The sequence below is a fragment of the Pomacea canaliculata genome, linkage group LG13 (genome assembly GCF_003073045.1).
Source record: "Pomacea canaliculata isolate SZHN2017 linkage group LG13, ASM307304v1, whole genome shotgun sequence".
In the NCBI taxonomy this organism is placed as follows: domain Eukaryota; kingdom Metazoa; phylum Mollusca; class Gastropoda; order Architaenioglossa; family Ampullariidae; genus Pomacea; species Pomacea canaliculata.
In genome coordinates, this window is record NC_037602.1 from 3,412,007 (window position 1) to 3,437,100 (window position 25,094).

Consider the following 25,094-nt stretch of genomic DNA (forward strand, 5'->3'; position numbering starts at 1 on the left):
GGATTTTTTTCCCTAACAGCTTACATGGATTTCGTTCTGCTTAAAAAGGAACATACTGATCACATAGATTTTGTTCAGAGGTCAACACACGCTCAGTGCACACCCTATTTTAATGCCACGTATGCACTGGCAGAAACAAATGCAACAGAGAGAGATATATATTCAAATGTAACATTTAATTATTCCAAACTCACTGACTGACCTAGCACACACGCAAAAGATTCGTCACCAGAACGATAATGAACAAAATTATAAACAAAAATCTTGTAGTTATCGACAATGGCTGTTTTCATCAAGACTTTTGCCAAAGCTGTATACTGAATTTCATACAAGACCTGACACTTATCAGTCCCAAGCTAAGCTATTCACAGTTACTTTTTCTACTTAACACAAATTCCACTGTTTCTTTTACAATAATGGGTGCGTACAAGGACTCGAATGTATTCAAACTTTAATAATATGACTACCAAGATAAGAACTGTAATCGTGTTCTTTCATCGTTCCGGTAGACAAGCGATTACCTCCCTTACAACTTTTTCATCCACTCATGCTCGCGAACATAAAGAAAAAGATTTTATTCAAGGCATGTATTGTGTTATTTTATGTGTACATATGTGCATGGGAGCAGAATGTACTGGTAATATTGATATTAGCGTTGAGGTATGTAATCAAAGCTCATATATCCACTTTGACCCAACTGCTAACTGCAAACATTGGTCTCGAGCTAGAAACCACTGAACAGAATACAGACGTTCTACCACGAACTAATATCCTATATACGTCCGTGGTTCTACTTCTTGCAAAGTTAATTGCTAATTTTCTCTTACTCAACAATAAATTATTTACTTCTTTCTCGGCGAATCGATGCTTTTCAATTGCTGTGTCCTACCTCGTACGACCCACAGTTGGAGCAACTGGGACTCGAGGGAAGAAATGTCTTTGGCTAAGTCACATCGATGAAATGTATAGCAAATAATAGGTATACTATAAACATGAGCGCTTCTCGCAGCTACATCACGGAGTTACATTCATATAACCCCGGGGCTACATTTCCTCATGTTTTGTCGTGAAGCCCGAGTTCGGTGTACGGCGAGACATTAGATTGTTTACAAGATGGCGGCGGGCAGGCGTTGACAAGTTGTCAAGAGACGCGAAACATTCAACGACTAAAGGTAAGGTCTACTAAATACAAACTGTAGACTTGAAAGTGATAATTCTATTGCCCCCTAACAGATGCAGGTGCTGGATTTTTTTAAGACCCTTGTATTACTTCTAATATGATACTTCAGTATTAATAATTTTGAAAAGGAACTGTTGTTACAAAAAGTACACTGTGTGTATGTATATAACTTAATCTTTATTAAGATTTTACGGCTAACAAGCATGTGAAATTAAATCATTTTTTAAAGTATATATATATGGAAGCTCTATCAATTAAAAAAATAATAATTAACTGTAATTGTTCTGTGGAAAAGTATTGCACAGAAAAATACATCATGATCTCTAACTTCAATTGTTCCACAGTTGAATACACAAGAACAGATATTTTTCAAAAGAAACAGATGTACATTTCCTCAGTGTGCCAGTGTTTGATATAATTTATGTTTCAAGTTGATCAGATTTTAATTTTTGAACCAGCAGTATATAAATAATACCTATCACTCAAAACTGAACACATTACTTAATTAATTGCCATTCTCATGATAAAAAATAAAAAATAACTTTTTAATATTCAGTTAACTCTGTGCAGTTTGAAATAGACAAAGTTTTAATTAGCCATACAGACTAAGTAGGACAGGTACATGAAAGAGAAATTATTTTGTACATGTGGTTTTAGCAGATACTACTATTAGTGATTTCCTTTGCTCATACACTTGCACAGAAATATTATTTTAATATCCTGGTTGAAACAAATCATAAGTGCTAATCCGACTAAATGGGATGTTGATTCTCTGCAGTTCATTTGAATTTTATAGTCAAAAGACCATGTCTATTTGGTGAATGAGAAGAGTAACAGAGCTGTAATTGTAGACTACTGAGGTTAATAGCACACAGTGTGGGGATTAGTTTGTCACAGAAAAATAAGACTTTCATGCAGGAGTAGGTTTTATACAAACAATAGTCTTCCTGCTTTAGTACCCTGTTCATAATCTCCCCTTCCCTCACTGATTATTGTTGTTCTTAACATCTTGATTTAACATTAACATACTGCAGCTTGGAAAGTATGGGGGTGGAAAAGATGAGTAAGCTGTAGACGAGAACCAAGTTCTGTGTGTATTTTAGGCACAGCACTCTGCAAGCTCTGACATTTAGCATGGGTAAGAAGCTTCTTCCGTTGTTCTGAGCAACTGCTGGCACTGGTTTCATCCTCAGTCAGTGCATGTTTCTTTTGTGGTAAGAATCTGGATGTCATAGCTGGCACAAGGTACCCATTTTTTTCCCTTTTACTTTTTTTTTTTTTAAATTGCATTTTACCTGCTTCATTTTGGTAAAGTTCAGATACTCTGCATAATATTTATGATTTTTTCTAGATTTTTAAATAGGCATTGGGTAATAAGTCTGAGCGCATTTTAGTGCATCATTAGTGACTAGAACTTCCATATATATGTAAACTTTTGCACTGACAGCCATGACTTCGTCTCATACTGTTTACAGTACCTATATCCCTTTATACCTTCATCCATTGCTTTACATTCTTCTCTTGTACCTCATCTTTATGTTGCTCAGTGTCTATACATACACACCATCCACTGGCTGTTATCTTTCATTTATCATAATTGGTCTGTGCAGAGAGTGCGATCTATGTTGGTCATAATGTTGCATGGTATAAGTTCACATTATTAATACAACTGGTATGCATTCACCTGTGAATGGCATATCACTTGCTGTATAATTATAACATTCTTACTGTCTTCATAAGACATTCTTGAAGATTTACAAAAAAAAAAAAAAAAAAAAAACATACTTTTTGATTTTTTCTGTCACTGATATAGAAGTATATTTGCTTCAAATATTACGTATTCTTAAACATGTATTGATACACATGCAAGAAACATATGGACACAATATATACAGATAATATACTACAATGTAATAACACATACATTCACACAGAAAAGAAAAAGGATGAAGCATAGTGTGATGCACACGTTGGCTATAGTCTACAAGTTTCTGCTGCAGTGTCTACCAAGTAAATCTAGCAGACAAACTGAATTTCCTATCAGATCAATCCATGGTACATATATTTTTTAATGGTAAAGTCCAGCATCCCAGCTTTTTAATTCTCTGCCCTTTTTTGTTACCAGCAAACAAAGTTGTGGCATTTCCATCCCACTGGGATAGAGAATGCTTGGTGTCTTGCCTAAATAAAATCAGTTGTGTAGGCTTTGACCTGCTAGCAAGCTCTGTATTCTCTTGTTTTTTATTTTCACCTCCTACAGTGTATTTGCTTGCTTTTTTGGCACTGGCAAACAACAACATGATTTTGTATTTTTACCGTGTTATGAAATATTACAACAAAAATATAACAAACTGAGAGCAGGGATTAGGTATGTGAACAAACTAAAGTGACCATCCTACACAAATCTCAGAACAGTGAAGAGGATAAAGTGGTTTACAGGATTTTGACTTGCATAATGTCTTTGCAGTTTATTTGCACGAAAGTAAAGAAGTATTTCGTTGAGTAACACATGCTCAACTGCCTCATTACTACATTATGCAAGTACAGCAGTCTGTGTTAATGACATAAATTTGCTTTAGGCATGAGAAACTGACAGAGTTCTAAATAAGTAAAATCCAATCATGCTTCCACATGCTCTATTTAAGCAAAGGAATGCTTCAATATAAAGAAATGTTTAGACTGAGGCTGCACTAGCAAATTTATGGCATGTCCTAACCTCCACTAGAAACATTGGCCGTGGGGACCGGCAGCTCGAGAGATTGTGTTGCAGCAGACAGGTAGAGTAGTTTTATGTCAGAGCACGGGTGGGTCTTTCACGCATCTTACCCACAGCTAGGTAGGGTTCTGCATTGTTTATGTTCCTTTCTCATCTCACCGGGTGAACGAGCACGTTGTCTGCTGTTTGTCGATACCGGACTTTACCTCTGAGAGCCTTGGGGTGTGCCACGTGCTGTGAGGATGAGTAGGAAGGGAGAGAGAGAGGTGTGTTTGCATTTACAGACCAGACTGGGAACTATACTACCCTCCTGCCGGTCTCGCATGAAGATGACAGCAGTTGCGGTCGACCTTAGCTGATAAGGTTCCTATCGGCTTTTCACCAAGCAATGCTGAAGCAGCATGAGTTAACTTTCATAACGCAGACTTGAATTTTAAAAAGAAACCATCACCACATGATCCAGAAATTCATTGTCCCGAAGCGCTCCAGGAATTTCGCGTGACAAAGCAGTCCATAGACGAGAAGGGGCTCTGATCTTTGAGCGGACATCCAGACCTGCTGAAGGTTGACTGTCTTGGGTTCAGCTCTCGTCGCGGGCACGATATTCTTTCTCTGCATGTGGTGTCTGTTAACAAGGCTGGCTGCTGACTCGGCGTAAAACACCAATTCCCTCCCACAACCACCCCGGGCTTGCTGCAGCACAGTGCAAGATGCCCCGGCAGTGAAAGGACTACCGCGATTACCGCGCGCTGCTTCAGCTCTAGAAGGAGGGGGAGGAGTGGTGGTTATGGGGAGAAGGCGGGGGTAAATCAGCAGTTCCCCTGCAAATGCAAGGCGGATGAAAGGTGGGAGGGCGTTTTGCACGTGCACCTCAGTGAGGTAGTATAGCGGCAGCAAACGACTGTGCTGTAGTGCGCTTCCGACATCCAGGTGTGCGCGGCACATTTTTAGGCACCTCACGAGTTCACCTGTCGCCCGATTTTGCCAGGTGTTCTGATTGCTTATGCGCAACATGCAGGGTCTTGCACAACCTGGCGTTTGGGTTGAGCATTCGTAAAGCAGACTATAAGATTTTGAAAATCTGGAGAGAACTGACAGTAAAATATGTAACGGGTTGAGTATGTAAGTAAATAGATAAAAACAAACAAAACTGTTTCAGATGTTAAAAAATAGTAAAATCATCACAAAAATGAAATAAAAAGTTAAAATGTACAGATTTGTACATTGAACGTCTTCTAAAAAACCAAAATCAAACCTAGCTAAAAATGTTAAAAAATACAAATAAAAAAAATTTAAAAGACCATTAGAAAAACTGCCATTTAGTCAGAGAGTATTAGAGCACAAGAAAGCCTGTTCAAGGCTTGCTAGAAATTATAGTAACTTGGGAACTCCCTCAGACCACCCACCAGCAATGGGTGACTGGTTCTTTAGGGAATGTAAAAGGCAGCAGAACCGATTGGGCTAAATCTACTGCTTGCTGTGCATTAGATATAGTGGGACTCATACAATCCAGTGCCTTCCACATCCAAATTATCAAAGTCCATCTTCACCAGAAGTAAGGTGTGTAGATGTACAAATATAAGAGAAATATCCTAGAGTTTGAAAAAGAATTATAAATAGAAATATCCAAGAGATGCTAGAGTATCCAAGCTAAACTAAGCCTGGAGTTAAGAGAAAGAGTGTGATTCTGTTGCAGGCCTTTCCCTAAATGACTAGAAAGACAGAACAATGTTGACAGTGGATAGGTGACCTTTGCATTCTAATTTTATGACTGGATGCCATGGAGATGAGTAAAGATGAAGATCCTCAAGATGACATTTTGCCTGAGTCAAACAAAATAACCCAGGTAGGCCTCTACTTCTACCTGTCAGTGTAATATCATATAACAGTAAATATCCTTGGCATTGATGCTTGTGTCAGCATGCATGTCCATTGACATACATGCACAGAGTTTCATGCAGTTATTTGTTTTTAATCAAGATTTATCTAAGTTCACAGTTTCTTTCAAGTTTATCCTGTATTCCTTTATGTTTTCCCCATCTCCATTACTGATACTGCCTGTTCATCAAGTCTGATCATACTGAATGTTTTTGGCAGCTTTTAACAGAGACTCAAAAATCTCAGACAATGGCTACTCCAAGAACTGCAACTGTTGAAAGCAGGAGTTATAGCTTTGAGAAGGTAATTTAAGAAATAATGTATGTTTCAATCTTGTTTTTGCAGTGTAGGCAAACATTAGGGAATGTGCTTGATGTTTTTATTGGCTTCTCTGTAACATATGCATCATTTTTTATACATTGGTGATTACCAAACACTCTTAAAGCTCCATATAAACGTTTTTAACCTATCCAATATACCATTGTTACTATGGTAGCACTCTAGTAGTGTACAATAAGGTCGTGACGAAACCATGGGAAAAGGGCATGGATAATTCTGGAATGTTCGACGGAAGATAGAATAAGTAGTGTAGCTCTACAGTTGAAAAGAGGCTGTTTGGTTTGGAAGTGAGAGGGGAACTCTGAATAAAATCTACAGTTGTGCGGCAATTTCATTCTTCGTTGTGTTCTTGTACGACTAGCCCACCCTTATGTAGCCATCAGGGACTGACATGTTGGTTACACTATATTCATACCATGTTTACTGTTCTTGTGTGTTTGTATCATTGCTAATTGTGATGCTCTTATCAATCATATGGCATCACTGCCTCCTGCACTTTAAATCTTATAAAGGTGCACAGAGTTTTCCTCTGTGTGGGAAAATGCCCTGTATAAATCCTATGATTATTATTATTATTGGTTTTAATTTGACAAACTGTATGGGAAAATATTATCACTACATCTTAAATTGTCCTTTACTTCCTGTGTGCTAGCCACACATTTTCATAATACAATATAATTTTATGTAATATTATATTAATATAATCCATAAGAGCGTGGTTGTTCAATACCAGGAACTGCTGGAGAGTCAAATGCACAAAATGCAGCTGGAGAACTCAACTCTCAAGACTGAGAATAAACTTCTGAAGGACAAATACAATCGTGCTACAGGTACAGCTGTTAGTTGTCACGTTAAGCTTGGGTTTCGTACTTCACTTCTTTACTATGTCACCTATATTTCCATTTTGGAATATTAGGATTTCATACTCTTTAAGTGCATTAACAGTTAGCACTTTGGAACCATGATTACAAATCAGCTGACAAAGTTTTGAATCATTGCCCATCACATCATGTCACCGCAATTTTAATGAGTACACTTTGATAGTTGATTGCCTTTTTAGTTGCAATGATTTGATCGTGCTTGTAGAGGCATGTCTTTGTAAGCATCTTAAGAGTAACTCAAGGAAATGTGTCAGTCTGTGCAAACAGTATGTTCAAGTTTCATTATTTGACCATGCAGCACGCATCAGTGAGCTGGAGAGTCATCTCTCATCTATGAGGGAGGAGCTGGGAGGATTGCAGGACAACCTGGACACAGAAGTCATCAGAGCAGGACGTCAAGCCCGTGCAGAGGCCGACAGAGAACTGCAGCATAGCCAATCAAAGATGGCCGCTTTGATGCATGAAAATGAGAAGCATCAGGCAGAGGTAGGTAGGCAGGAGAGGTTTTACCATCTGGGCAATGAATAGCAGATGCATGTCACTAGAAATCACCATGCTTGAGACATTATGCAGCATCTTATCCACCAAGACATTCCCTGCCCCTGACTTGAAATGTCTCTCTTGGTTGACACTTATAAAAGATAAAAGGCACTGAAAGACTGGTGAGTAATGAAAGTATGAGAATTTTGTTTTTAGCTTCACTAACTCCTTGTTGCTCCCACTATATCTAGATCAGAAATCTGCAGCAGAAGTTGGAATCAGCGGTCAAAGAAGCAGAGCTGCTGAAAAGAAGCATTGATAGTTCAAAGGCTATAGAAGCTCACAAGCAAGAGACTGGGATGATGAAGGTTTGTGTTTAAACACATTAAACTTGTAGGCATTAGCTGCAGCATTGCTTATGACATAATTTACACTTAGTCTGCTCCAGGAGTATATACTTCTATTTCCATGAAGTGTCTGTGAGTGTGGTAGGCAACCATAGTTACAGTAACATTTTTTGTTTGGCTTTATTTTGTGGAAATAGACAATTTTTATGTTCTGCTGCATTTTCATCTGCCAAAAATGCTAAAATGTATCTTGAGCAAGGTTGTTTCCCGGAAAGTCCAGCATATCATTTTCCCCCTTACCTGTTTGGTTGAAATGTCTGTTTCTTTTGGCTGTGTTCAGACAGAAATTGCAAAGCTACGGGAACTGTTAGCTGCCAGTGAGAAGCAGCTGGATGAAGAGTGCCATAAGAGGATGGAGCTGTCACAGCAAGTTTCCAAACTAACTGAGATGCGAGAACTATTTCAGTTGCAGATGGATACAGCAGGCTACATTGGAAGTGCTGCAGAGAAAAAGGTGCAGTGGCACTGCAGGTCTCACGAACTTTGACCTGAAACTACTGACACTATTACTGAAGTAGAACTTGCAGAGTTGCAGCTTGTGACATCTTTTTTATTATCCTTTTTGTAGATGCAACATTCATTTTTTAGCCAAAACATACATACAGCAGTACACATGTGTCAGAGTACAGCTATTATGCATTAAAGGTGAATGCTGTATGATTGTGCTTTAGAAAACTGTCATACCAAAAGGTACTTTTCTGTCAGAGATGTAGCTCATCTGTTATGAGATGTAGTTTATAGTTGTGCTATATAAACTGAAAGTTTAATATGCTTTCTCAGATCACAGCCTTGGAGCAGCGGCTTCATGTAACAGAAGAAAGGTTAACACAGGAAAGAGCTGATAGAGCCAGCAATTTGTCACAAGTGGAGGAAAAGCTCCTTTCTGACAATGCCAAACTCCAGGTACAGAAATGTTTTCTCTGAGTATTTGGATGTGCTTACATGTTATGAATATCATTTGTATAAAGCTTAATTGTATGTTTAATGGGTCCTTGAATAGTGTAAAAAAGTGTTACAAAGAGTTGTCAAACATTTAAACAGAGATAAAAAAAAAAGATAAATGTAAACCTGTAAACACACACAAATGCAAGCATCCCTTTCTTCTCATGAAGGCCTTGGAGAAGGAGCTTAGACGACAGCTGCAGAGAGAAAAAGACAAGAACCGCAACCTTGAACATCGAGCACATGAATATCGAGAAGAAAACTTGAAGCTGAGACTTGCAGTGCCAGATGACGATGAGAACATTGCTTCTTACAAATCCTATGACATTCCCAACAATGCTCATTCATCATCAAGGCAGCAGACCAAACGGGTGAGTATTTATTGTTTAGATTAGCATGATCACAATGTTTCCCTATACCATCACTCTGCATGCATCAAGTTCTGGTACATTATGCATTCGTATAGAAAGCTTAACTACGTTTTGAGCACATTTGATTTGAGCATGTTAATTTGACACACCACCATGTTGTCGGTCACTGTAATATGTTCAGGTATTATTTTTAAAAAGTGAATTGCTTAAAATAAATTATGCTAAACTTGAAGGTGACTTAATAATAAATCTGTAGTGTAGTAGGGCATGAAAATTCATCTCACTTGCTATTCACTATTCAGAGGCTCATCACTCACACTGCCTATCTTTGTACCTGTAAACCTGGATGCAATTTGCATGCAAATGACCTTGTCCAGGTAGAAGATATCAAATATATCTTGAAAGAGTTGGAGAAAGAAGGAGTTGAAGGTGGCGAGGCAGCAGCTTTAGTAGCTCTGTGGAACAGGACCCAGCAACAGCGGCAGGAGATAAAAGAATGGCGTGTCTACTTGACAGACTTAACCTTACCCCAGGATAATACAAGTGAAGGGCTGAAGGTCTGGCTGCTAGATCATTGCTTGAATCACCTTAGTTTTCTTGCTTTTACATGCATTCACATTTGTCACTAAACTGGCGCTAACTTAGCTGTACATTCACAAATGTCTTCTATGAGTGTGTGCATGCCTACTCACCACATGCAAGATTTAAAAAAATTTTTTTTAATTTATAATGTATGGAACATTACTGATTCAAAAAGATATTGATTTCACAGGAAAGGCAGATTTGAAATAGAAAAAAAGAAGTGAGAAAGAAGAACGTGGAAATATTTATTTGAAAGGGTTTATGATTATAAGTGGTCCATAAGTTAGCGAATTCTTAGAGGAGATTAATAAAAAGGCATCATTCATATAAGGCGATATTCATGTAGTAGTAAGGAACATGGCACGCAAGCACACACACACACAGAGGGAAAGGTAACAGGTACAGGCTTGGCGGTAGGGGGTATTACTGTGACCGAAGGAGAGCTAGTGACAGGATGGAGGTGTGGGGATATTTTGGAGAGAAGTCAGGTGTAAAGGGAGACCATGCAATTTTTAAAAGGCAAAAAGTAAAATAAAGGGAAAAAAATAGGAAATAAAGTTTAAAATGAAAAAGGATGATTTTCTTTAAATGATTTTATAAATTTCAGATGTTGCGAGAAAAATTGATTGAGTATGAGAAACAGTTCAGAGAAATAGAGGAGAAATTGGGCGATATCCAGGCAGAGAAAATGACTATTGACAGCACATATAAACAGTATGTATATTTCTTCACTATGAGAACTAATGCTTGCCTCATTCTTTATGCTTGGAATTCATTTCACAACCCTAGACCAGCTAACTGATTATAAAAGTAGCACCCCCATGATGGATGCATTTTGATTCTTAGTCTTTTGGTCTTTAGACAGTTGTTGTCCCTGGTTAAAGAGCGGCACGAGGCGTCAGCACGTCTGAGAACACTAGAGGATCTAATGGATGCCCTCAGAAGGGAGAATGAGGTACTGCGGCAGGGACTAGCATCCTCAGCTCCAACCCAGGGGGATCCCAAGATGATAGTTAGCAGTGGAGGTAGGACAAGATTGAACCATTTTTGTGTTTCAATATTTTTTTGTGTAATGTTATTACGTCTTTTAACAAGTTAACTGTTTTAATAACAGATTTTTGTTTTGTTTTTGTAAGCATAAGAATGAAGAAAAATTACATCACCAATACTTTTGCTCCTAATAATAGCTGATCTCTAGCTAACCTTATTTACTTTTAGTTTCTCCGCTATTCTTCTGTTTTCTTTCTCTGCCCACAGCTCTCTCTCTCTTCCTCTTTTTTCTGAGTTGAGAGTTTTTTGTGCATAGCTCAGCTTGAAGCTGTGGTGGCAGAAAACCAGGCATTGGAACTAAGAGTCTCCCAGCTCATACGAAACAGCAGATCGCTGGAAGCTGAGGTGGACACCTTACGGGCACAGGTATCAGCACGAGACATAGCCCTGGAAGAATTGTCCACTGAGCTGAAGACTGCTCATGCCCAGAAATCACAGACAGAAGACTCAGCAATTTTGAAACAGAAGATTGAGGACCTGAATGTGGAGGCAAGTACTGAATTTAGAAGTACTGAACTGTTTTTGTTTGTGTATGGATCTTATTGTGTCAACGTGTACACTTGCTCATGTCTGTGTATGGATTTTATTGTGTCAGCATGTACACTTGCTCATGTCTGTGTATGGATTTTATTGTGTCAGCATGTACACTTGTTCATATCTATGCATGGATCTTATTGTGAGTACATATACACTTGTTCATGTCTGTGTATGGATCTTCTTGTCTGTATTTACACTTGTTCATGCAAGTGCAGTGTTATTGTAAGGCAAGTAAAAGAGAGTGTTCATGTTGCGATTGACAATGGACAGAGGTTATAGGAGAAGGGTTAGACTTTGGGTTACCCTATATATAGTACATCCCTTCAGAGACATTTCAGACCAGGTTTACTGCATTTTCAGATGGAACAAATGCAGAGAGAAATGAGAACAGTGGCACAGCAGGCAGAGATCGCACAAAAAGAGAAGACACATTTGCAAGAAGAGCTAGAGGAGATGGACAAACAGTATCAGGTGGCCAAGGCTCGGTTGACTAAACACAGAGCACAAAGAGAAGAGGATAAAGATCCAAAGGCAAGCAGCAAAACAAAAGAACGAAAACAAAGTTTAGCAAAGGCAAATTAAATATGCTTTTATAAATAGATGAAAAGGAAAACATCGGGTACTTTCCTCCAACTCCCAAGGTTTATTGCCTTATAGCTTCAAGTTTTTAAAGAGGACTTAGCGTCCTTGTGTTTGAATTATTGATTTAACTAGCTTTTGCTTTCTCATGCATTGTTATATTTGAATTTCACTGTAATTTGCATTTTCAGATTGGCGATTTTGTGAAATAGTCAATTTATTAGAAATTGATATATAAATGAATTCGAATTTAGAGATTAGGTTTGGATTTTCATACATGTAAATCTGCAGTCTGTAGCAGGTACATATCATATCAAAGACAGGTAGAATTGCAGTTGAACAGGTGGATTTTGTAAAAAAACAGGTGGCAGTGCTGGAATCAGAGCTCGAAGAAAAGGATACACAGCTCTTGACCCTGACCTCACAGTTGAGGCAGATGGAAGACAAGCTAGAGACAACTCAACAGCAGCTGACACTACAGAAAGATGCTAATTCATTACTTCATATGCAGGTTGAGCGTTGGTATTTGTGTGTTTGTCTGTGTATGTTTTCCTTCACTTTCTTGAGCATGAAGATGCACTCAGTACATATTTTATTTGTAAGACATTGAATACCACAAGATTTATCAAATAAAAAAAATTAAAACTTCAATGAAATCACCCTCTGTACAGAGAGAAATGAATCCCACTGAAAAATATATTAATAATTATAGCTCAGATATTTATACATATACAAATGTTTTTATGCTTCACAAACCTCAATACCTTTTAACAGGTGAAAGAGCTTGAAGCAGTGCTGCAGCAACGCGGAGAGATGCTGGAAACTTTAGCAGAGAAGAGATCAGACCTGTTTGAACAGCTAACCCTGGTCAAGTCCCACCTTAATGCAACTACCCTTGCCTTACATCAGAAGCAGTCACAGGTGTAGTGATGGAAAAGAAATGACAAAGTGTTTTACATAAACATCCGTGCATGCTAGCACGTGTTTATATTTGTTGAATATTTGTGCATGGTGTTATGGTACCATAGTGATGAGAAATGAATAAATTTTATAGCAGTCGATGACATTGTTAATTTTCATTGCCTATAGATTCAAGTGCTGCAGAAAGAACTAGCTCAAGAAAAAGATCGGGCAACCTCTTTGAGTGATCAGATTGCTCAAATGCAGAAGACGGACCTAGGAAAAGCAGATCTTGGCCTTCCAGAGTCTGTTCTGGAAGTGAAACTTCAAGAACGGGAAAATGAGATAGCTATACTTAAAGGAAAATTACAGGTTTGAGTCTGAGTCAACAAATATGTAAAGATTTAAAGGCTAACGGGTGTTTAAGAGATAATATTATTTAAGTCTTTTCTGTCAAATTATTTTGTGAAACATAGTTTTTTACTTATACTAATGCTATGTATGGTAATGCTGTATAAATAGATAACAATTTTTTTCAAACATGGATATCTCTCCTGGAAGTTTCAGGATGTGTGGCATTAGGGCATGGCTTGTAATTTTTCCAGACTAAGAAACTTTCACTGCTTTTGCACTTATCATTTGTGTGAGACCATTCCCAGAAGAAACTAAAGTATAAAGCTGACTATTTCAGAACATTGTACAAGAACTTGCCAGCAAACAGGATGAGTGTGATGTAGCCTACCAGGAAACAATGAAACTTAACGAGGAGATAGTTGCAGCTAAAGCTTTAACCTGCCGCTTTAATTCTGAAGAAGCTTTTCTGAGACAAGAATTAGAGGTAAGTACCTTACACTTATTGGATGACTATTTATTATTCCTTTATGTTTAATTCACCCACTAATTCCCCTAGCTGTTAGTTTATTCTTTTATAATTTCTTTTAAATAAGCTAATGTATGCATAGCTAGATACAGAAATAAACTTTTCAATCTGAATCAATTATGACAGAGCAATTCCTTGTGAATTCAAGTAAGTTACAACCAGTGGCCTTCTCAAAAATGTTTAGTAGACAGGGTTACGCAAAGTACATGAGTATCAGACCATCTGGTTGGCAAATTAAGAAAAGGCTTCAAGATTTTTACAATAAAATCACTTTCAAAATCACCATCTGCGTATTACTATTCATCTGGATATTTAAAAGCCCAGCATCAAAGTTGTCAGGATTTTTGATTAATTTCTATCTCACTTTCTCCATCATTGTCTTCATCTAGTGCTTTAACTATCATCCTTTTCCTTTGGGACAAGATGCAGTTCCATTTGGAAACGATTCAACTGAGTTGAGTGGTGTTACCTCCCTTTACATATGGCTCATGCTTGAAACAAAAATTGCGCCCATGCCACATACACATAATATTTATGAATGGCTGAATGAAATGTTGCCAATGTGTTAAAACAATATTATCATAGAATATTGAAGGTATTCTCTCAGAGTGCTAAGTAACAAGGAATAGGAATATAAATGTTGGGAGTCATGTTCCCTAAAACATCAAAGATAGAAACATTGAATGCTTGATTTATTTTATATTCCGTAAAATATTAGTGTGGAAGCACTTTTTCCCTTTCAAAACAACAATAACAGCCTCGCATATTTGACCTGTCTTGCAGACCGGACTTCAGAACTACGAGTGTCAGACTCAGGAGCTCAGAAAGTGTGAAGAGGATCTCATTAAGATGGAGTTTCGCCTGCAGGAGGTGTTGTGCAGGTTTGAGGCTGAGGCTTGCAGTCAACAGGCTCTCATAATCCCACAACAGACTGAACTCACTTCAGATGATATTCCTAAGGTGTGCAATTTACACTTATGGTATCAGAAATTTGTTGGCCTATATTTTAAGTGCATATTTTCCTGTACAGGCACAAAGTATGATAGACCCCCCAACACACACACACACACCTTTCCTTTGTCATTTTGTCCAGCACACATGTTAAGGCATATTCTCTGGAAATTGCATGTATGCTTTATACACAATAATATTTCATTTATGTATAGTTGCATATTCTTATGTGTATGAATTTAGGAAATCATGCACATACACATCTACAAAACTATATAAACATTTTTAAAAGAGAGATTTCTTTTTAAAAAACATACCTTTGTTATTTAATGCAATTATTCTAAGGTTTACCAGCTCCCTTTGATGTGATGTCAGGTACCTTTTGTATATAAATAATCATTTGCACATGCATTTGTTTGATGGTTAAGATATACTCAGAGCTCCACAATCTACGATTACTTACTGAGGAGAAATCTAAAGAGATCAACATGCTTCAAGACAAAATCAGGTATGTCTATGTCAGTGTGGTTTCTGGTTTCCTAAACATTTTTCTTTTTAGTTGTCCATTGACATTGCCATTATGAAAACTAATTAAATGTCTTCTTGCTGAATGTGCAGTCGACAGCAGTTGCAATTATGTAACCAGGAGAAACATCTTCAAACTCTTCAAAGCATTCAGACTCACACTAAGGAAGATGTGAGACATCTCAGCGAGGCTCTTTCTCTGAAAGTAATTGACTTTGTTTTTAAGATATGTTGTCACACACAAGGTACACTGGAGTCTCATTTTTACACCACAATTGATATTATACAGATGTATTCATGTGTCATGTGAGGAGACTATCTTTATTTTAATAAAGTAACATTTTAATAGGTTTGAAGTACAGTTAAAGGGATGAGAATGAAGATGATTATTATTTACATTTAGTTTTTTCTTTCTGGTTTTCATGGCTTTTTCCTGCAAAATTAGTTACAGGATATATATTGAAGCTTGGTGATGGATGCTACAGCTGAGATAAATGTCTTGGTGAAAATATACAAATCAGTGTTAAATATTTCATTTTATAGCTGTTAATTTTACTGTCTGGCATTATTTGACAGTGGAAAAATTTTAGTGTCACTGTTCATAAAGGTATTAAATGATGAAGATTAGCCATTCCTGCAAATTAGCTTAATCCCATAACTTGTTAACAGATAAAGGAGTATGCAGTGACTGCAAATATTAATTGTACCCTGGCTAAAGAGCACTCAAGCCTGCAAAAGGAAAACCAGCGGCTGCTGAAAGAAATTGATGAAGAAACAGCTTATAAAGAAAAACACAGAGCAGAAATATCAGAGATAATCAAGAAGGCAAGATAACAATTGTTAAATCAGAGATAAACCTTATAAAATGAATAATAAAAGGCTATGTTAAAACATCACATTTTATGAATATCTATTTAAAACCATGATGCAAAGTAGTGTCAGTGTCAGTAAAGACTGTGACTTAGGATTAATTAAAGCCTTTGCCCTGAAGTCTTGCTGATGTGGAGACAAATGATAGTTTATGGTGTTGCTTATATCAACAATAATTGTTTTTTTGCCACAGGTTGAGAAACATGAGACGAAGCATCTTGAGGCTACTCAGGTCGTGCAGCAAAAAGACTCCCTCATAGCAGAGCTGGAGGCTGAAATCAGACAGGCATGTACATTTTTCAATACTCATCATTTAATGTTCATTAGCCACCTGTTGACTTGTCATTCTTCTGGTTTAATTATCTTCAGCTCTTTTGCAAAGTAACATATTTTAAACAGAAGCAAATGAACCAAAAACCTGTGTTTTATTAGAATGTCAACACAAGCAATAAGACTTCAGGAGATTTTTCTTCACTTGTTTTGTCTCTCATCAGGTAAAAAGAAGCCTGACCCAAGTGGAAGTGGAAAATGAACAGTTAAAGACAAAAGTGGATCTCTTGAATGAAGACATTCGTAACCTTGGTAATGTCAACACCACTTTGGAAAAACGTCTGGAGATAGAGAGAACATCAGTAAGCAGCTATTTTTTGAGGAACATCACAAAAAATAATATGTTCTTGTGTAGATTTCCTCACAGTGTTTGAGGAAGTGGAAAGCAAGACAGATTTTAGGCTCTGTTGTGTGTGTGTGTGCCCCCATGCAAATGCACTTATTAACTTGTTCACGTATTCATGAGGTTATTTGTGTTTGATCGTCAGCTTTCAGAGGAACGTGCCAATGCAAGTAAGCGTCGAGAAGACATGGCTGCTGCTAATCAAAGGCTTGAAGACCTCAAGCTTGAACAGAATACTTTACAAGGCAGCCTTGGAGCTGAACGCAGAAATGCCCAGAAGCTGAAGGTATCTGGAGGAAAGTTGTCCAAAAAATGTTCAGTCATCTCTGTTTTGCTATTCTTTAGCATACCTAACAATCTGTATTTTAATTTAAAGTTTTAATATCCTGTTGGTAATTGATTTTGTGAACAGAAGAGTTATCTGTCTTTGAGCAGGTCCTAATGATGATTTAGATGTTAAGAGACATGTGTTCAGTGTCTATCATAACCTTGAATCCCTCCCAGAGCAGCAGTGTAATAGTGCACACTGAGTACAGTGACTGTGATGCAGACTCGACTGTGACTCATACTCTTGTAAATGACAGGATGAGATAGAAAATCATAAGGAAGAAGAGAAAAAACTTCAGAAACAGATCAATACCTGACTTCAGAAATTGAAACACAGCATGGACAGTTGTTGGCAGTTCGACAGCAGTTGGAACAGGCTAGACAGGATAAAGAGGCTGTCTACAGAGGTGAGTTGAAATTATTGATTCTGCCTACTTTACTAGAGCTGGAGAGTTTTTAAGTTCCATTTGTAATGATACATTTGTCATGCTTGCTGGCTGCCCTGAAAACCTTCTTCACAAACTCCAGAAAGTACAGAACTTTGCTGTATGTCTGGTGCTAGAGGTAGGAAAAGGACCATGCCATTCCTCTTCTTCGTTTCACTGGCTTTTCCATTTGTTCTCACATCCAGTACAAACTGTCTGTGCTGTTTTTAATTTCTTTGCTGGCACCTGCCCTGATTATTTCTCGTCTAATGATCATCTTCCTACTCTTTCTTTTACCAACACATGGCCACAGGATTTTTAGTTATTGTGCAGCGAAACAATGGACCTCCCCCTTTCCATATCCGCCACCTACCACTATTGAATTCTTTAAATGTGCACTGAAACGCACCTCTTCCGTAAACATTAATTCTAACAACCTTTTCCATAATGCTAATCCTTCTTCACACCCTTTCTGCAATACCATGTTACTCTCAGCTCTTGTTCTTGTTATTTGGTTCCTCTTTGTGTTTTCTGTATTTGATTTTATTCTTCGTTTAGTACGGTTGTTTATTCTTTATAGCTCATATTTTATTTGTTTGTTTTGCTGTCCCTCGTATGCTGTCCATGTGTCATTTTTGTTCTAAGATCATACTCCATAGGAGTGTGAGTATGCATTTTGCAAATTTTGCATTTACAATTATTATTATAATACAGATTCATCCACTTATTCTTCTTCTTATCTTCATTGGTTTATTGATAGGGTCATCCTTAGCTTTGAACTTTTTATATTGTTTCTGTTATATTTAGTTAATAATCAATGTACAACTCATATATCACATAAGATACGGACAGTATACAAAGGATGGAAGGAGAAGACATATCTTAACTGTAAAATACAGTTGGGAATACTTATAACTGAAACAGATTACCAAGAAGTGTGCAGACAACTGGGTGAGAAGGATCACTTGCTGACCGAATGTCAGCGGAAGGCTGACCGTGATGTCGAAGCAGCTCATATGGAGGTGGCCAGACTAATGGCTTCTCATGAACAGGAAAAAGAACGAATGGAGCTGGACCTCATGAAAGTTAGGTGTGGCTTTATGTGCTGTTTTTAAAGCTTCAAACTATTTTCAAGAACAGAACTCAGTTCTTTTTCTTTGTTGCTGCCATTGTCATTGGGCAATAATGCAAAGCCCTTAATTCTACAAAAGTAATTTTATGAATTCTTGGAATTTCGGTGTTAAGTTATATTTTTTTAAGTGAACAGTGATAGTCTTGAGCGTCTGAACAAAGGAAGATGTAGGAAACAAAGGAAAATTAATTATAAATTGTGAATTTTCAGTGACCATTGGACAATAAAAGGAAATAGCTCTTGCTGAGACTGAAGCGATTTTGCATGTTAATGTTACAGAGAAGAATTGAATGACGTCAGGGACCAGCTGAAGCAGAAAGACTTGCAGCTCGTCAGTTTTGGTCGTACCTTGCAGGACTTAGAGGATGCAACAAGGTAGGAATCATTGTACAGTTTGTAACAATAAAACAAATGTGTGGCTCATACTCTAGAGATTAATTTGTGCATGTAAAGTACAAATGTGTGAATGGATGTGTATTCCATCCATACAAACAAACATTAACTCTAACCTTTCCTCTAGCCACACACACAAAAGCTTGTATGTTCAGGCAATATGGTTACTGCGTGAGGATGGGACAACTCAATTCATTGTTGTTAGACTGATGGCAGTTATGCTTGTTTTGACTGGCCTTTGTTTGTGTGTCATTTATTTTCTCCTGACCTCTCACAACTTCTGTCCTCAGTAGTTGAAACATGACAGAATGGCTAATGATGCTTCTGCAATCTCTCTTTCAGAGAGAAGAGGGATTTTGAGATGAAGGCTGAGCGGTTAGCAATAACACTTGATGAGTCACGTCTCCATCTGGAGTCCGTGAATCGGGAGATGACCTCACTCAGAGATATCAATACACAGCTGCAGGTAGGTAGACACACTCACCTGATGAAAGTTTGTGCTATAAATATGTGACAAGATATGCTATTGAAATGTGTGAAAGTGTGTGTTTTTAAAATGTGTCAAAGTGAGGAATATTTATGCGTGAAAGTGTTTGCTATTTGGAGGTGTGAAAGTACACTTTATTGAAATGTACAATAGTATGTGTTAATCACATTTATGAAAGTATGTTATTTAAATGTGTGAAAGTGTGCATTATCTGCCCTTCTTCTTGCCTTTTACAAGACCTGGTGGTTTTATTTAAGGTTCTAAAATTTTGCTTTAAATCTCCCTTTCCTGTCATTTATATTTCTGAGATTTGTCCAACTGGATTTTTTTCTTGCCAATGACTGATCAGCATGTCCTGATTTGGGCTATTTTCCCACTTTTTCTGCATGTTTCCATTTTAATTTATTAAAATCCTCTTCATAAAGATTGCTTACAAATTCTTAAACCATTACCTAGGACAACCTCAGCAGGAGCCAGGCAAATGAGATAAATCTCCAGGAACAAATACGGCTCATTCAGGGCTCAGCAGACAGCCAAGCTACAGAACTAAGGCATATGATGGAGGGCATGAAAGCACACCATGAGTTTGAGAAGAAGAGCTTGAAAGATGCATTATCACACGTAAGAATGATTCCAAGGTAGAATTTTGTCGTGTGCACCTTCATTTTAATACTATTTAAACAATCTTTGTTTTAGGACCATTATCTTTGAGTTTTTTCCTGATCAGATGGAGGCCCAGTTGAAAATAACAGAGGGAGATCTCAGAGCAGCTTTGGAGAATCAAGAACAATTGAAGGGGGAGAAACATTCCTTGGAACACACCTTAAACAGCACTAAGACACAAGTTACAGAGCAAAGCACTGCACTGCAGGTATCACAGGAGAAGCTGAGTGTACTGAAGGTGCAGATGAATGATGCAGAGAAAAGTAAAGTAAGCATTTTGGTTTTTTTACTTTCTTTCATTTCATATAAAGTTGACATAGTTATAGTTTAAAATTTTAAACAACAAATTATGGGTAATATGTCTATTCCTTCAGGCTGGTTAATCTATGAGAGTGTACATTTAAAAGCAAAGGTAAGAAAAAAAAGACCTGCTACTGATCTTAAGCATTCTTTAAACACAGAATTACTTTGTTGTTGTGAAGAAAGTATTGGGAAGTGTTTACAGTGGCAGGATGCTGTATAATTTCACGTAATTGAGATTTCATTTCTATATTGCAGTTTTCCTCTGAGAAGCAAGTTGTGGAACTCCAAGAATCTATCACAAGACTGCAGACAGAAATACTGTCTAAAGGGGAGCACATCAGGACCCTTACTTGCGACCTGCAGGAAGCTGAAGGTGCTGTCGAAGCAAAAAATTCTGAACTACAAGGCAAACAAGAACAAATTGATATCTTGAAAGTGAGTAGAAAGAATTTGCTGACTAAATGGTAATAGTGTTTGTAATCTTTGAAGCGTAACACAACTGTTGTTCTGCTGTCATGGCAACTGCACTTAGTATGACAATTACTGTCAGTCATCAGGTCACAGCTGCTTTACTTCTACTGTCAGTCTTATCATTCTTCCTGCTAGTGCAAGCAGTTCAACAGTTTTCTTCTAAGATCACTGCTACTGTCACTGCTGTAAACACTGTCTTTGGATGACTGTGCAGTAAATGCATTGTAAAAACTGGATTTTTTTTCCAGGAGGAAGGTCAGCAAACTTCAGCAGGCTCTGGAGAGCCAGCAGCATCAACTGGCATCAAGGATGCGAAAATCTACCACTGAGTTAAAGCACCAGTTGTGAGTCTGTGCATGGAATGTCGGGGAGTTTTTTAGCTTGTTTTTAGTTGTGATCATGAAAGGGGATCAAAGACTTCTGATGAAGATTGCTAATGGATTTTTTAATGGACTTTTTCTCTGACTAATAGTTTTGTATTTAATTTATTATTATTTATTTTATCTGTCTTTTTTTTTTTGGTTGGGGGGCTGCCTGGGAAACTTCTTAAAATGAACAAATTTTATTGTGCAAAGGCAAAAATAAAAACCAAATACTGATTTCTTTGCAGAAGATATTGGAATGTTAGATAATAATGCATTAAAGGGTTTTCTCTTTTTGTGATTTTGTAGTATAGGCTGTTAATTCATTTAGTGAACTACAGATGTTTAACTGGCAGGGAGACTTAGAAGCAGAGAGGATTAAACTTGCCCAGCAAGCACACCTCATGTCTGTTGACCTTGAGCAGGCTAGGGAACAGATTATGATTAAAAACAAGGAGAACCTCAAGGTTGGTGTGTAAAGATACTTCTTTTTGCTGAACTTCAGTTTTGTTCATTCAGTTTCACTCCTTCATTTGTTTATTCATTCAGCTTTGTATCGTGAATGTTCATGCATCCTGATGTTCTAACTGAGTTTTACCATGTTAAGATTCCTGAAGAACAATTCACAATCTTTTGCACGTATAGGTGTATAGATGCCATTGATATGTATGTTTCCATGTTGTTGGTCCTATCGTGATGCCGGTCCTGTCGTGATGCCGTATAGATGACTGTGTTATGCTTTGTCTCCAGCTGCAAGAAGATAAAGTATCTTTGGAGTGCCAGGTGCAAGAATATGTGACGAAACTGCACTCCACACAGGTCTCCTTGAGTCAGGAAGAAGAGCTGCAGACCAAGCTGAACAGCAGGTATGCCTGACATAAACTTCCTGAAATTAACTTCTGTTTTATTTTCTCTCTTCCCTCTGTTTTCTTCTTATTATTGTCATCCTTTTGTTCTTTTTGTTTTGTCCAATTTATTCCTTTAAAAAGGTTGCATATTTTCCTGCACAGTAGCATATCTGATTGTTCAGCAGAACATTTCTGAATCTGTGGCATCTTGTCTTAGGAAGGAGATGAGTTTGGTCATGCAGGACTTTAGCAAACAGCTGCTTAAACAAATGGAAGATGCCAGAACTCAAGGTCAAGAGCATGACACCAAACAAGTGCAGAAGCTGAAACAGGACCTTCGCTCTCTGGAGACACAGCTGAATGCCGAGAAAGCACTTCACAGCATCACCAAAAATGCACTGCAGAACTTGGAGGAGGATTGTGCAAGGCTACGGCAACAAATCCATGCCATGCGACGGAAAGGATACGCTCATGAAAAGTGAGTAATTTGTACTTCTGAAATCACTTATTTGTGCTTGATACACTGACCACTTTTTGTGCATCAATATTTGTATGCTGGTTATTTAAAAAATACACACATGTATATGTATGTAGCTCCATGACCACATATATGGTGTTTACACATAATTATGCTAAAATATATTCTCTGTAGGGCAGGGAAATATTTATTTTTACTTGTTAAAGTCTTTGGTGGTTCCATAATTTATCCTCAAAACTTGTTCATAATTGCATCTGATGATTGATTTCTTGTAGAACTTAAGCAACAGCTATGATCTAGCTATTATTTTTTATGTCAGGAAACACAAAAGTCGGATGGAAGAAATTAACGAGATAATTGCTCGCTCTCAGACTCGAGCACAAGTCATGATGGCAGCAGGTGTTTATACAGATGGAACTTTCCGGAATATGAACCCCTCACGAGATTTTAATGTGTCTGCAGCAGCCAATGCCAGTGGCGATATCTCTCCTGACACCTCCTTAGCACTAAGTGAATCATCATTTACTACTGGAGCATTTCTTAATAATTCTTTCCTCAACTTGTCAGGCACTGTCTTTCCTGGTGCATCATTAAGCAAGTGATTGCTTTAGTCTGTGAGTGGCAGGTGTCTCTCTAATCATTATGCTTTACCATAATGTTGAGAGTAAAATTGAAATTCAACTTAGGATAGTAACTTTTTTCAGGGCTCACTTTTTTTTTTTAAACTCTGAAATCACACTGGATGTACTCAAACTAATTACCCCCTAAATGTGCAATAAAATCTAGCATACCGAGAGACTGGTTGGAAAGTTATGAAATGATATGAATAAACGCGTCTCATGACACTGTCGATTATTTGTTCTTATCTCACAGACTTCAATGGTACTCAGCAAATGAAGTACTTGAAAAAAATTACTGGTTTTTTTAAGAAACTATGTGAATTTTCTGAAATTTAATCCACTTCGTTTTTGTGTTTTTAAAGTGGACAAAAAAAATTATTTTTACATTTTAAACTTGTGCTTAAGGGTTTGGAGTTGGTTCTTCAAACACAGCACTCAAACTTACTCAGCATTATAATGATCTGATATTGCATGGTTTTATTGATCATGTTTACACATTCTTTACACATTTGAGGTCACTGGTAATGAGTAGCTTGAGACTTTCTGTTTTCTAAACAGGCTTAACCTTTAATGCAAAAAGTCACTGCGTTCATGAAAGGATTTGTTAAGTATTAGAAAATTGCTGTCATCTTTTCTTTTTTTTTTGAAACATGAAGAGTACAGTTCAGTAACAGCATGCTCCATACAAAAAAAAATCATGGATTATTTAAATGGAATACAACATGCTCTACCTCAGGTATGCAAGAAATGCCTGTGGCTGTGACTGCAGTGAAATCGAGCAATGTCAATTTCTAAGTCTTGGGTATGGTGGAGTCATCTCCCTTCAGTTACTCATGTGAAAAAAAGGCAACCAGCATTATGAAGCAGCTGGAATAAATCCATTTTGTCTGTAATTAAAAAATAACTAGAGCTGAATCAAAAGCAGGCGTCTTCCACTTGTGGCTTATGGCTGCTTGGTACTCTAAGCGTTTTTCAAAAGTTATTTTTTATATTTTGCTCATTGAGTCCTACAGTTGAGAAATGTGCTATATAAATCCACTGTTAGTATTATTTCTAAAGCATCAAGAGAAGTTGCATGGACTGTTTCTTGTGTTTCATCTATAGTTTCACTGCTTGATGTGACATTTTGTGAATGTGAAATCACTGATTTCTCTACCTTCAGCAACATATATAAAGCTGACACTGCCAGTGATACTTTGATAATAAGCTACAGGGAGGTAGCCATAATCAAACATGAATGTGTTTTTATGATAAATGCTTGAATACTATAAAATGCCAACAGATGCCACTGGTAGCCGTATTGAATGGGTCAAATCCATATTTGATATTGATAACATTTTGCATTACATGTATTGTTATTAAGTGATTTTAGGCTCACATTTCGTTTTTACAAGTGCAGTTTGCACTTTGAGTCTTCTTGGTTTAGCGAATGAAAATGTTCGACTAGTGGTTGCATTCTGTGTTAATTGCTTCGTGTATGGAAAGATAGGTGTCATCTTCCCACTTGGCTTTAAACTTGGTGTCTATGCTCAGATTACCTGAGTAATCATGACTGCTCTCTGCAGTAAGAGTACAACACACACTAAGATTCCAGAATGCTGGAAGGTTGAAAAGACATGGGAATCAAAGGTTGAGGTTGATGAGGTTACATGAACAAAGAACAGAGGTAGAAACTTCCTTAGATTGAATTTTGCATATTAATGCTATATGCCAAAAGATATACAAAAGCTTATTTACTATTTTAAACATCATTGTCAGTATTCTTGTTTATGTTTGAGTTTAACTTAATGTTTTTCTTGATGTGATCTAGAAGCTGCCTAAATTTCAGCCTGTCTGTTCAAAAA

The 25,094-nt window shown here is 37.4% G+C and overlaps 3 protein-coding genes across 7 annotated transcripts; all 3 read left to right on the top strand.

The window, feature by feature from the left end:
* Positions 1-348: 348 nt before the first annotated feature.
* Positions 349-18,554, top strand: LOC112554067 (cingulin-like protein 1). Of its 5 annotated transcripts, none has more exons than XM_025221653.1 (28): positions 543-1,172; positions 2,284-2,425; positions 5,593-5,742; positions 5,994-6,077; positions 6,847-6,943; positions 7,293-7,480; positions 7,726-7,842; positions 8,162-8,335; positions 8,662-8,784; positions 8,994-9,194; positions 9,572-9,751; positions 10,384-10,490; positions 10,638-10,801; positions 11,083-11,315; positions 11,724-11,894; positions 12,307-12,453; positions 12,717-12,863; positions 13,032-13,214; positions 13,534-13,680; positions 14,506-14,682; positions 15,102-15,181; positions 15,292-15,403; positions 15,868-16,023; positions 16,262-16,354; positions 16,563-16,700; positions 16,887-17,027; positions 17,326-17,475; positions 18,418-18,554. In XM_025221653.1, the coding sequence occupies exons 3-27, from the start codon at positions 5,677-5,679 to the stop codon at positions 17,383-17,385; spliced, it is 3,486 nt and encodes a 1,161-aa protein (XP_025077438.1). In that variant the 5' UTR covers positions 543-1,172; positions 2,284-2,425; positions 5,593-5,676; the 3' UTR covers positions 17,386-17,475; positions 18,418-18,554. The 5 variants fall into 5 exon arrangements, with proteins under 5 accessions (XP_025077441.1, XP_025077438.1, XP_025077439.1 ...); XM_025221654.1 differs by having other exon boundaries at positions 2,284-2,394; XM_025221652.1 differs by lacking the exon at positions 2,284-2,425 and having other exon boundaries at positions 544-1,172.
* LOC112554356 (tropomyosin, smooth muscle/fibroblast CTM1-like) lies at positions 17,407-21,271 on the top strand. The gene is made up of 9 exons (XM_025222101.1): positions 17,407-17,475; positions 18,153-18,156; positions 18,418-18,583; positions 18,905-19,000; positions 19,361-19,484; positions 19,962-20,126; positions 20,233-20,436; positions 20,727-20,906; positions 21,191-21,271. Exons 1-9 carry the CDS (start codon positions 17,407-17,409, stop codon positions 21,269-21,271), a joined length of 1,089 nt encoding a protein of 362 aa, XP_025077886.1.
* Positions 21,191-23,476, top strand: LOC112554069. The gene is made up of 5 exons (XM_025221657.1): positions 21,191-21,286; positions 21,661-21,771; positions 22,055-22,170; positions 22,370-22,630; positions 22,950-23,476. The coding sequence occupies exons 2-5, from the start codon at positions 21,709-21,711 to the stop codon at positions 23,230-23,232; spliced, it is 723 nt and encodes a 240-aa protein (XP_025077442.1). The 5' UTR covers positions 21,191-21,286; positions 21,661-21,708; the 3' UTR covers positions 23,233-23,476.
* The last annotated feature ends 1,618 nt before the right edge of the window (positions 23,477-25,094 follow it).